The sequence below is a fragment of the Neopsephotus bourkii genome, unplaced genomic scaffold (genome assembly GCF_033783945.1).
Source record: "Neopsephotus bourkii isolate Nb327-2 ecotype Australia unplaced genomic scaffold, CSIRO-AGI_Nbou_v1 NB_1388, whole genome shotgun sequence".
NCBI lineage: Eukaryota > Metazoa > Chordata > Aves > Psittaciformes > Psittacidae > Neopsephotus > Neopsephotus bourkii.
Window position 1 is genome coordinate 5495687 of NW_026901866.1, and position 13738 is coordinate 5509424.

At 37.0% G+C, this 13738-nt stretch overlaps 1 protein-coding gene and 1 long non-coding RNA gene across 10 annotated transcripts in view; one reads left to right on the forward strand and one right to left on the reverse strand.

Annotated features, from left to right (window-relative positions):
- CDIN1 (CDAN1 interacting nuclease 1) overlaps positions 1–13558 on the forward strand; it is a 125393-nt gene extending 111835 nt beyond the window's left edge. For 7 of the 9 annotated variants that reach the window (XM_061367671.1, XM_061367674.1, XM_061367677.1 and 4 more), the window contains 2 exons: positions 12496–12646; positions 13442–13558. In XM_061367671.1, coding sequence (XP_061223655.1) covers positions 12496–12631 — 136 coding nt within the window. In that variant the 3' untranslated portion in view covers positions 12632–12646; positions 13442–13558. Of the gene's footprint in view, positions 1–12495; positions 12647–13374 lie in introns of those variants that run through there. The other 2 variants (XM_061367672.1, XM_061367675.1) reach the window with 2 other exon arrangements.
- The window catches only part of LOC133219973 (uncharacterized), a 61640-nt gene continuing 49132 nt past the window's right edge, over positions 1231–13738 (reverse strand). Inside the window, exon 3 of the long non-coding RNA XR_009727590.1 lies at positions 1231–1404. This is a non-coding gene — a long non-coding RNA (uncharacterized LOC133219973). The remainder of the gene's footprint in view (positions 1405–13738) is intronic.

Sequence of the window (13738 nt, forward strand, 5' to 3'; positions counted from 1 at the left end):
AGCTGTACTCTTTCTTCTCTTTGAACTTAACTAAAAGTAATGCTTAATCTATTGGTATGGCTTTTTAAAATGTTAATGTGGATTTAGCAGTTGTGGAGAGGGAAAGTGTTCAGTCTCTAAGTAGAAGTCCTATTTACCCTCAGCAAAAATACAATACCTGTGTGACATCTTTAGGCCCAGGGAGTCTTGAGGAAAAAAAAATGTATATGCCTGTGTCCATTTATACATCTTGCTGTCAGATACTTCTGAGCAGGGAAGGAGTGTGGAGCAGCTAGTTTTTTTGACTGAGTAGCTAGTTTTTGAAACCATGCTGTTTCAAATTATGATTAGTCTGCATCTCGGTAGCCTGATGATGATGATAACTTCGTCGTTGAAGGAATTCCACAAAGGAAAGGCTTGGTGTTTAAAAGCTCTAAATCCTACCACTTATTCGTTTCATTCTTCAGGAAGATGTGCCAGTCTTGCTGAGTTTGTTAATACTGGTGTCTAGTAATGTGCAATAGCTAACTAAGCTGTACTAGTCTGTTGTACACAGTCCTATCTCTTAAGTCAGTTCAGTTACTTAAAACCATGTGTAGAAGTTACCTCAAGTGTAGAAATACTAATTTGTAAAAGATACAGTGCCTCAAATAGACAGCAAGTGATTTTAAAATCTTTGAAAAAAAGTCAGGAATTGGTATGGAGAGATCCTAGAAAGATAATGAAATAATTCTAATTGCCAAAATGTTCTCTGTTAAATTTAATGAGGTGCAGTTGTTCTTTCTTCTCATTTACTGACTCTACTTTCCTCTCTCTCTTTTTTTTTTCTTGTGTGTGTGTGTGTGTGTGTGTGTGTTTGGGGTTTTGAATTTTATTTTCTTCCACACAGTGGTCTAGCTTGATCACACAGGGAAACCCCCCCCTTCTTTTGCTACAGACTGAGGGGACTGACAGGAAATGTATCTTAAGTATCTTTTTTTATTGTCTATAAAATCATAGAATAGTTAGGGTTGGAAAGGACCTTAGGATCATCAAGTTCCACCCCCCTGCCCACCTCACACTAAACCATGTCACCCAAGGCTCTGTCCAACCTGGCCTCGAACACCGCCAGGGATGGAGCATTCACAGCTTCCTTGGGCAACGCATTTCAGTGCCTCACCACCCTTACAGGAAAGAACTTCTTCCTTATATACAATCTAAACTTCCCCTGTTTAAGTTTTAACCCATTACCCCTTGTCCTATCACTATATTGGGCTTCCATTACTTAGTTCAAGTTGAAGGTGTCATTCCTTTCTTCAGCATATTCAGTGACCTGTGCTCAGGTTGGAGCAGATGGAAGCCTTATTTCAGCACCTGTCCTTAAGCTGCATTATGGCTATTCATGATAAGTGAGTTTCTGTGAGAGACAGCTTTCTTGAGAGGTTCCTGTAAGAGAGAGTACAGCAACCATGGAACTCAGGAACTGTTTGTAATCTCTGTCCTTCCTTACGTTTTGAGCGTATGACATGCTTTGGAATTGCAACAAATACAGAAAGAACACCAGAAAATAAGCACTTTAAATAAGAAACAAAAAACTCTTTGCAATTTTTGGCTGACAAGGGAGAGTTAAAGACAGCTAGCTGTTCATGGTAGATCCTAATTTTATGACTTTATGTATTTATTCTGAGTTTCTAGGCAATGTAAGATCCAAAAAACAGCGAGGTATCTGAGCTCAGGTGGAAGTTACCCTAGTCTCAAAAAAGTTGATAAATTTGCTTGACATTCAGCTGTTCATGACGTTCCAAGTTGCTTAATTGAGTTTAGTTTATTTTTGGAGGGAAAACTTGTATTTCTTCATTTTTCTTCTTCTTGTTGCTTTTCTGTTAGTTTTGCTTTTGTCTTAAAGGGATCAGGAATTGAACAGGACTAGCAACCCAATGTTGTTATCTTTGATGCCCTTAGAAGACTGCCAACCAACAATGTTCCTTTATAAAATACACTGCATATAAAACAAAAAGGTTAAGAGAAGCAGTTAAGGTGAATAGATTATTCAGTACTAGAAGTTTTCAATGCTTAATATATTTTTTCTTCTTTTATTAAGATATTAAAATTACTCAATAGTAATATTTATTGATATAAAAAACTCCATTTATAAATGGAGTTACCAGACACCAAACCAGCAATAATTGAGAAAAATATTTGTATCACAGACAATATTAATACTGTAATATTTTGCACAGATTTTATTTGTGTCCTAGCCACTGACTGACATTAGACTCCCATTTTCAATACAGCAGTTTTTACAGTGACTTTCAGTAGTCCAGGTGCATATATTATACTGACCTTTAGGAAAAAAAAAAGTCCATAGTCGCTCTCAGTTTGTTTTAAATTTGTCTAAAAGGATTTCACTATATTTAACATAGAGGCCTTGTGGCTATTTGCGTAATAACCTTCATACTATCTTTGGGAACAGCTAACATACAAATGCCATATACAGAGTAAGTGACTAGACGTACCAATGTAACAATTGCATGACAAAGAAAAAAAGAAAAAAAAAAAAAAACCCAAACCAAAATCACAGGAATACAGAGTCCAATTTGTCTTCTGCAATTTTCAACATATTCTTATATCAGGTCAATTATTCATACTGATGTGACTTTATTGTGTTGCAGACTTCTGGCTCAGTTCTTGTTAGGCATGGGTTGTAATATGTCACTGGCTATCTCAACTAATATGCTGCTGCTTTTAAACCTTCAAGAGTAATATCATTTTCGGCTTGATTCTTCCTCTCCCTTCTTCTAGGCTTGCTTACATGGCAGTGAAAATCTGTATATCTTGCAGACTTGGGTTCAGTTCCTCTGCCTGTGAAAACTCAAGCTTGCATTGTTGCTGCATTGAAATTTGTATGGTGCCCACTTCAAGTTGTTGTGGAGAATAATAGTTTATGCTTTCAGCCTTCTGTATTGAACACCTTTGCATGAAATATTTAAGGACCAAGAAAGGTGGTGTGCTTGTTAGACTAAGCATGACTGTGGAGCAAGGAAGGAGGTTTCAATTTAAGTGTTAAAAGTTTCCTCAGAACTGAGACTATAATCTGGACTTGCTTCCTCCTGCATGAGTGCCTCTTCCATTAGGCCGTAGTGTATAGCCTTTAATTAAGTGGTTCTTTAATTATGTGAAATTGACTGATTTGAAATTTGTATCCTACAGTTCTTCTGTTGTTGCTTAGCATTTAGGCCAGTCTCCTGCAGGTGGTAAAGGCAGGTTTAAATCTCATTTGGTAGAGGCAGGAAACGAATTGGTTTCCCTTGCTTTGGTGTTATAATTCAGTTATGTGTTGACATGTACAATCACCATCATTACTCTTTCAAGAGGGACAAGTGTTAATGCATCTTACTCCAGGATGAGGCAGCAGGTTGGAAATATCAGGTAGAAAGAGATGCCTTATACCTGCAGAGAATTTGGGTGCCTGATACTGAAGTTGAAATTAAGTCGTGTTGGTATATACTAAGAAAGAACAAATAACTTGTAAATAAATCTAAATAGCACTGTGAATTTTTCAGGTGCATGTGTGAAAAAGACAGAAGGCAAAAAAGGGGAAGTAGATTTCTTTGTACATCGCCACTTATGCACTTATTTCATCTGATAATTAGCATAACAATTCTGCAAATTGCCTTGGTGCCCTCCTAAAGTCTCTGGAACAGGCTCCACCTTTCACCACGTGAAATGTTTTTATAGTCTTCTGAAACAGTCGGTATTTTGCAGGCGACGCATAAGACTTACGTATCTTGGGATGCACTCCTTTTCCAAATACAACTGAAAAGCAAATTATTTTCAAAAATGAAGTGGGGCAGGGCCAACTCCGGTTCTGCAGACACTAGGTATATGTATCAACTGGAAGACAAGCTAATAAGCCCCAGGCATTAGAAGTAGGTGAATGCCAGATACAGTTAGAGTTTGCCATCAGATTCCAAAGGTGGCAGTGATATTCCAGTTCAGATGAGGTGTTTCTTTCCTTCTGGGTGGGCGTGAGGTGCTACAGTAATGGGCAGCAGACGTAGTACTTTCTTTTCCGTCTGTTCTATGCCTAATACAGATAGGTGAGTTGCAGTTTGAGAGAGAGTAAATTTAAGTACAGCATCACACATAAAATATTTCTGCCTGTCAGTTATGCATAATAGTGTGTTTGGCAGTTAACTGCTAAGCAACACTGTGTGAAGATACTCAGTGTTATTTACTATCCAGTCTTGGACTAATTCTCTGATCTGGGAAGTAGGAAGCACAAATGAGCTGTCCTCATATTTGTTAATTCATCTGTTACATTGTTTATTTTATTGTATATTTGTGCATAAGGATTCAGAGATACAGAGTTGTCTAATAATTCATTCAAAATTTCTTGAGATACCTTTAATGCTGGCTTCAGGATTTATTCTCAGCAAATGCTAAACACATGGGTATATAGTGTGTTTATTTATCAGCATTTTTGCTATCAAAATTTGCTGGACAACTTTTCTCAGTTTGGTTCTATTTTACAATAATTATTAAACAAAAGTCAGTTGCTGTGAGAGCAGTGACTCCTCTCTTAAATGCACTCTTGGCATATCCTATCACTCTGGCAAGTGCTGTCACCAGAAAAACAGCTGCAGAGAAGAAGGGATTGCTGCAAGTTGAAGCACTCACAGATTATTCAGATATCATCTTGCACTGGCCTTAGGATGGCCTGTTACTTCCAGCCCTAAAAATAAACAACTATTAATCACCTAATGGCAACATACATTGACCAGCACTTAATGCTGCCTGGACTTCAATCTAACTGTACTCAAAAGCTTTTCTCATGTTTTCTGTCATCCAGGATAAGAGGGAATTTGCAGCCAAGCATTCCTTTGGGAGGACTGCTGTGAGTTTAACAAAATGTTTGAAATAACCTCAGTAACTCCTCTCAACACTGATCCACAGCTTCACATGTGAAGAATCAAACAATAGCACCCTTGCATTAACAGTTTCTGGAGAGTGAACTAATGGCATCAGGCTTTCTCAGGGAAACTGAGTAACAAGCAAGTACCTCAGGAAGCTATTTTTTGTCTGGGTTTAATCTGAAACCATTGCTTCCAGTGTAAATATATGGTATATAGAAATAGCAGCCTTCACTACCTAAAGGGGGCCTACAGGAAAGCTGGAGTGAGACTTTTTTTTTTTTTTTACAAGGGCATGGAATGATAAGACAAGGGGCAGTGGCTTTAAACTGAAGAGAGTAAATTTAGATTACATAGTAGGAAGAAATTTTTCTCTGTGGGGGTGGTGAGGCACTGGAACACATTGCCCAGAGAAGCTGTGGCTGCCCTATCCCTGGCATGTTGAAGGCCAGGTTGGACATGGATCTGGGCAACCTGGTCTAAGTGGAAGGTGTCCATGGCTGTCGCAGGGTGTTGAAACTGGGTGATCCTTAAGGTCTCTTCCAACCCAACCCATTCTATGATTCTGTTAATAATTCTGTAGTGCAGTCACATTTTTTCCCTGCTTTTTTGGATGACAACAACATTCTTAGTGCATCTGCATGCAGTGTCTTAACTGGTAAATACAAAGCACAACTTAAACAGAAGTAGCATAGCTTTAGTGAACTAGTCATCAAATTGCATGTTGCACAATGGAAGGGTATTGCTGCTTTGAACAAGAGCACATTAATGCATTTGTGGAGGTGCATTAAATCATTGTGCTAACCCTCAGTTATAAAGGGCAAATATGTAAATGCAACAACTAATACAGAGTATTACATGCTCTCCATCAACAAAGAATATATGAAACTTAAAAAAAAGACATAGGAAGCTTTCTTATATTTGCTTATTATACCTTTCAGATTGAGATTTTTTTGGTTGAGCTTCTTTTGCTTAGTTATGCCCATCATCAAAGTGCCTGAAGTCACTTTGCCCTGAATTGAGACAGTTAAGTGATGCAAGAATCTTATATTTCAGGGAAACTTGGATCTAATTCCAAATTACCACATAAGATACCTAGAACACTGTCTATTATATCTTTTTTTTAGACAGATACTGGAACTAACTTCCCAGGCAGCTAAAATGCATTGTTTTCCAAAATGTATATCCAAGTGATCTCTGTTAAAGCCAGAGAAAACTCTGGCCAAAGTTCTCATGAAACAGTCCAGCAGCGTAAGGATTAGCAATTTCTCTTCTAAAATGGTAGTATGAGTACCATGTTAATTTTAAGTGCATCAAGCCCAATCTTGCAGTGCAGGCATAGGGGGCACCTGCACAGCACATAAGGGTCTGTCTTTACAGCACAAAACCTCAGTGTCTGATGTGCAAAGCATCTACCTGATTTTGAAGTTGCTAAATATAAAAAAGAGAAAATTTTAACTTAAGTACACGCAGCCACTTTGAGAGTTGAGCATCTGTAATACTATTAATAGTAAACAATATGTTTCAGTAGAAGTTAGGACATGAACCAATAAAACTTGAGAAATTCAAAGTTCACTCAAGGCTCCCTTGTCTTAATGATAAGCTGCATTGAGCCAGTACGTATTTTCTTTCTCACTCACTTCTTCACTTAGAAAGTCATCAGTCCTCACTTAGAAAGCCTTGATCCTTGTAAATCAGTGTAACCTTAATGTTATTTAATCATAGGTTTTAAAAGTTAATTTTCATGAGCACTATATTTAAAAAAAAAACAAATCCTAACTTGTCATTGAGGATTATAAAAATCCTTTATTTGCCTGGAGAACAGTACTCAGATCTGAATGAATAAGTGTAAGTGAAGAATGTGTTTCGACAATTTGTTTATTAAAAATGTATTATGCTGCTGAAAGTCGTATTTATAGTATTTTAATGACAGTGATGCACAGTTTTTGTGCATTCTATTAATATGCATTTTAAAACTCTGCTATGCAAAATTCTAAAATATTTATTCTCTTATATCCATATAAATATTGCTTGATTTTTTATTTCTCTAAATGCCAAAATCAAATCATAAGGCTAATGAAATGCTGCTATTCTACTGGTGCCTTAACAATCTCATTGCACAGATAAGATGACAGCTAGAATTAAGAAAAAAAGGTCATTAAGATTTAATCATATCCAAGAGAGGTGTGACTAGAGACAGAGACCTGATACTAGTTTCCATCCACCTCTGCTTCACCTAACAACTCCACATTCTATACCAAATGCATGTAACTTCAATATCTGGCATTCATGGAAGTGCCTGCCTTTGTCAGCCCAAAAGAAATTCTCAGTTTTGAGTCAAAACCTCCTTGGAAATGGGAGTCTCATAGAATATTAATAGACTTTAATATTTTTTCATGTCTTCAGTAAAAATAAGACTTCCCCCAATTACTGTTGTAACATCAAAGCTTAAAGCAGATTAGGTTTTAACTTGCTTAATTTTACCTTAAGCAGCATAAACTGGGTGCCTGGATCCTTGAGACACCATATGCTGCAAACTTTTTCATGCAAAGCTTGATTCAGTGCTTGCTAGTGCCATGGACAAGTTTCCTATTATCTTTAAAAGTATGTCATCAGAACTTGTTAAACTTGTTACTAAGTACTGGATTTCTTTTTCTTTCAACCAGATTTGGTGAAGTCAAAGAAATAAGGTCCTGTGTAATGCCTTGAAGGCATGTTTTATTTAAATCAGTGTGTGTTACTGAATCACAAAAGTGTATGGAGGATTTAAAAAGTGGTGAGGATAATAAAAACCCACAGTTATCTTTAAATTGCCTTCAGAGTTTTAAAAATGCACTCTCGTCATGCACAAATACCTTTATTTGATTTTAAAATTCTATATAAATGAACAATAGCAGAAATGCCTTGTTACAAACTCTTCTGAGCTACCCTTGTGGTAGTTGCTTATACAGAAAATTTCTTGCTAATCAAAGTCAGTGTCTGAGCAGCAGCTATTAAATGTTTGCCAAGATATATAACGCTGTGTCATCTGCAGTTGTAAACTGGTCTAGACGTAAGGAAGCTGGCTGGCCGATGCCAACTGACCTTACTTGAAAATGTGGTCTGCAGTTGTTACCTACTAGACTAGCCCTGCAAATATCTAAATTCCCTCCACCGACACAAATGAGACATCTACAGGAACACTAAAATAAAGTTGTGAGTCCTTAAGCAATAAATTTATTAGATATTATAGGGGGGATTAATTATATCTTCAGGGTTCATTAGTACTACAAGTAAAACCACTTTACTCACAACTGTGATTCAAAGGAACTGTGATAAATGATTTAGACTATAATTTATTTGTGAATTTTTCTAATTCCCTTTTCCTGTGAAGTAAGTAGTGATGTGCAAATGGTAATGCTCTGGTTTGATATTTAAAAAGAAAAACAAGGAAACACAGGCAGCTTTTCAGATGGCCCTGTTGATGATCTGACATTAAAAAGCAAGGGAGCGGAATGCAGTCCTTTCAAAGTCACATTCAGATTTGACCTTCAGAATTAAAATCACCAACCAAGTAGGCTGTTATGCTTTCGTATAACAGGAATACTTATTTGAATCTGTTTGATAAAATATTTGCTTAAATACATGCATACTAGAAATAAAAATTTATATGCCAGCATTTCATTATGAGAGTCTTTTGGAATTAAAATTATTTACATTATGCTGAGATGCATACAGCCCATCCATAACAAATAGACTGAGAATAAATAAAGTGAACATTTAGTTAAAAACAGCTGCAAGATGTTTTACATTTTTGCTCAGTATCGAGCAGTGTGTTGAAAATGGATTTTTCATAAAACCACATGCGAGGCTTTTTGATGGTGAAAAAATCTACTCACAACAACCACGTGTCTAGGTGAATCCTTAGAAGCTAGCATGGACCCCACACAGATATTCCAAAAGAAAAGACATTACTAGAAGTAGTTTCTCTTGAAGTAGAATATGTATGATCCTACTACACCACTTTCATAAATAAATAAAAGTCTTTTTTCTAGCACAAAACTGGTTCAATTGGAGGGCAAGTGAAACCCAGGTTCACATTTTACTTAGTTTTTTCTTTCCATATTTTTTTCTTAAATGATCTCTTGACTTACACAAAGATTATTTTGTTTTAGGAAAAAAAATATTTGCCTTTGGGTTGTAAAGTAAACTTATGCAACCTGCATGGACAATTTTCACTTGCTGTGTTCTTTATATTCTTAAGGGGACTTGTCTCCTATTTATTCAATTTTTACTGCATGGAATTAACCAAACCCTAGTTACTTGGATTTCTTTTCAGCTTTAGAAGGAAACACCATATAAAAATAAAGTTCTAAAAGTAATAGTTTCACTGGAATAGGTAAAACTACTGCTCCATATAACTTTTGGACAGATTCCTTCACACCTGAGCTTTTCAGGGAAAGAGCTAAAGATGGAGGAAAAAATACAATTTAAGCTCATTTTTAGGATTTATAGAACTTTTCTGAGCAAGAACAAAGTCCATATGAGTCCATAGTTTGTTACAATCTAAGCTAAATTTTCATATTAATCTTAAACTTTCTCCTGTGTGTCTTTCATATGAAGTGGCATAACCCAGCCTATATTGCATATCACGTCTATATAGTTTTAGAACCATTTGGTGCATTTGATGTGGGGGTTTTTTATTCCTCCTCAGGGCTAGTGGGTCCCCTTTCCATGGCAATACTAGGTAAGCATTCTGTCGTTTTAGTTTATTGTTCTGTGTAAACCAGGGTTAGTCACTAACTTGTTAAACGTTACCATCAATTAGATTAGTTACAATCAATTAGAAGCTTTACTTTGTGATTCACAGCATTGTGTTTTGTTCTTCATAGTGTCATATCTGTGGTTTTGAAGGAGCCAAATTAAAAAGGATAGTTCTTACTTCTAGGTTACACTTCCATACCTCATCCCGTTACACAAAAAGGTTAAGTGTCTTTTCAGATTAAGGCAGCAGTAATTAACCAGTGGTATTGTTTGTGATTTGCCAACTCTGGGTGTTAATGAGAGAGAAATTAGCACTTAGCAGCAGGAGTTCCTGATAGTCAGTGGCAAATGCTTAATGTGCCAACAAGTTAATTTTGATCTTAAGTATTGCACTTAAGTGTTTTTAAACAAAAGTATGGTATGTTTTTTATGTGATCATACATATGAGAGGTATGATATAGAGCTATAATAGAAAGAATGCACAATATAGTGGAAAAAAGTGCAAACTATGCAGTACAGAGGAAATAGTTTTCCTACATTACAGCCAAAAGCAGGATTGATAGATGTTTTCATGCTAAAGATGTACTTGCTCCTGCAATTAACAATATGCAGATGTTCTTGTATATAAATTTTATCACCACATTTGATGATTTCTGAAGGTAACTTTTAAAGCATGAAATATTCCTCAAAAAATATGCTTGAGCTGCGATGATTTGCTAGAAAGACATAAATTACACTTTAGGGGCATCTTGAAACACTAATTCTATTGAAAATTTCCTTTTCAAAAAAATAACTTTTCAAATTACATGAGCACAGTGCCACATTTGTTTTGTGGTCGATAGGGGATTCAAACTGCCACACAGAGCAAAATGAACCCTTCAAAACTTGGGTGAGCATTAGCATGAGGATTTTACCTGGCACATGCACTTACAATGAGTAAGTATTTGTGGACATTTCATAGCTTCTCCCTTGCATAAAATAGCCCACTAGAAATGTAAGGTCTGCTCCTGTCTTCTGGGGGCTTTACCTTTGCTTTTAAAATAGTTTTGGTTAGCACGTATATACATCCCCTACCAGATTATCCTTTTATTATGTTTGGTTGATGTGGGAACAGATACATAGTCTGTGAAATAGCAAAAGTAGGCCCATCCTGCATCAGCAAATTGCAGCCTCTCACCGGAGACAAGGAGCATCACTCCTTGGGTTCACTTGCCACTTACTTCTCACTGGTGCTAGGCTAGCTGGCCACCATAGTGCAGTGGAGTCATGCACATCTTGTCCCCACATGAAGTTGTTGGCCAGCCAGCGAAAATTTAGGAATTGGGTGTAGGCAGCATTGTCCTTCCGTCTGGGCAACTTCTGAGCCACTTCTTAATCTGTGCTTTCTTCAATGCTAAACTTGTTTGAATACATTAAGTAGTGTAACTGGATTTCTCAGAGTTTCAGCCTCTCTCTCCTTCCAAATATCATCTTTCAGTTGCAAAATCCACACTTGCCTGTGTTGCCTCAGCTGTGCTGAGGAGTAATTTACTTTGCCACTGAACTGCGGCCACTTCTTGGTTGAAGAGTAGTAGCCATAAACCGAAATGTTACAACGCTACGCAGCAGTTTTGGGCTAACAGCTACCGTATCTAATTGAAACTGCAGGAGGAAGCTGCAGGGTTTCCTCTTCCTTTGATGCCTGTTCCATTACATGAGCACATCAAATAGAGTTTTCCCTCCATTGTTGGGAAGAAACCACTCTAATGAAGCTGGTCTGGCACTACCCACGTTTTTGAGTGCTTGTATTGTCTGCTAAGTGGACATTTAGGTTACCGTGCAAGCCCTCTAGCACATTTTTATTATAATTAAACATTAATAAAAATTGGCTACCATACTGGTTGAGTCCAGAGCACAGCTCTGCATATAAACCATTACATGACATTATATTGAACTTTTTCTTGTACAGACGGTATCTAACAGCTCATCCTGCACTGTTGTTTTTGGCAAGTTCACTACAGCATATAATAAATCAAGGAAAGAAAAAGCTTTTTGTCCTAATGTTGTACAGACTGCTGTAATGTTAGACTACAGAAAGCAATTCTGTTTTTAGACATCCTTTTACTAACCCAACATTCATAATTTATGATTTCACTGTAAAATTCCTGCAACACTACACCAAAAGTAGCGCTGCCCTTTAATTAAGTGCTCTCAGTAGGAAAAACGTGAAACTGATGTGCAAAACATATCACAGTATACAGTGATTGATAGTGATTACTTCTTTATGAACCCAGCCTGAAGGTCTGAACTTCCTGATGGGTAAAATGGTCCATGGGGCTACTTCCTGAGATTGCCTAGTGGGGATCAGTCAGAGTTAGCAATATCTGAGGAATTCCTGAGACGCATTTCAGAGATGTTACAGCAGAAACTTTCTATTTCTTTCTGAATTGTGTTTTACATTTATAATTACCTCATTTAGCCACTGTATTTTAAGGATTCATTGTTATCTTCATGGTAGCGTAATTTGCGTGAACTGGAATTTGCATACGTCCCTGTATTTTAATGCCTGCATGCGCAAATCTGGAAGTGCAGAGCAGGAAAGACTTCTGTATGTATCAAAGTTACTGAATGTTATCCAGTATTTAAAGCATAGGTATTCTTACAGGTATGTGCAGAGTATTCAAATTAAAAAAAAAAAAAAAGTCTGATGTGGATGGTTTGAGCCTCTAAATAGCATTTTTATTTAAGGAACCAGGCATTAATGAAATATGTTGATTTGACATTGGTTAAAATTTGAAAATCGAATGGAGGTCCATTCTGTCTGTGTTGGAATAACTAGAGGTGAGAAATTAAATTTCACCTAACACAAGCACATAAGTTAACTTTCCTTTTTGCTCTATAGATTTGGCCCTGGATTAGTCATCTACTGGTACGGATTTATTGAAGAACTGGACTGCCATCGTGAGCGTGGTATCCTGCTAAAAGACTGCTTTCCTACTGACATTGTGACTCTGCGACACAGCATGGCTCAACGCTGATGTTGGGAGGAAGAGGTAAATCCGGAAGCAATTTTACTTTCCTGCAGTGTAAACTAATGGCAGCATCTGCCCTGAACTTCAGCTGAACTCCTGCTGCCTGCCCTTATGCTACTGCCTCTTTATACAAACATATCAAGAGTTTCTGTTTTGCTTCAGACCTCTGTTGTGATCAGCCAAAAAAGACAGACAGAACCCACTCATTATCAGCATTTCTGTCTCTGTCAGACAGCTAGCTTCTAGATACTCATAATCTTTCTTCCTTCCGGATGGCTTCTTCTAGCATTCTAAACAAAGACAAAAATGCAGAGGCTGAAAGGTGCAACTTTCAGTTCTTATGTCTATTACGGAGTCACCTTTAAAAATAAGTGGCTTTTTATGGTTTAACTGCCAAATTTATTCAGTGCTAGTGAACTGACTGAAACACCTACACTGATGTGGAAAATTGGTAAAGACTTATTCTGGGGCTTAAAACATAATGCAGATCCCATAAAGCTAAAGTGATTAAGATAGGATTGTGCAAGTTCTAGCTGTTACAGTAAAGAGCCAGACTTTGAGAGAATAATTGGTATATGTGTTTTGTCACTATCTAATTGCTAAAATCAATAATGGAATACCGAGTTAACAATTAAAAAATAAGTTTGTGGATTTTGGGGGGTGAGGTTTGGGGTTACATTTGTAGGGTTTTAATAAGTAGTTTAACAACTGAAAAATAACTTGTTTGTCTTTTCCAGCCCACCCCCCAGGGAATCTGTACCTAGGAATTTTTCTCTTAACTGACTTTAAGGAAGGAATCTGTCTTGACCCCTGTAGGTACTGTAGCATACTATTTTCTGTCGTACTGAAGTCCGCAAGAACAATGTTCAGGAGCTGTCTGTGTGGGTTACTTCTGATGGAGATTACCATCCTGGTGTTCAACAAACAAAACAAAACAAAAACAAACAACAACAACAAAAAAAAAGATGAAACAGTGCTTTTTACTGGATCAGGGCCGCAAGATAAATAGACATACAAAGTTTGCCTATAGAAACCGTGCTGGGTAGAGCATAAGTTTTCTCCATACTTATGTATACTTGTAAAAGCACTGCTTTTGTTGAAACCACCAAGAGC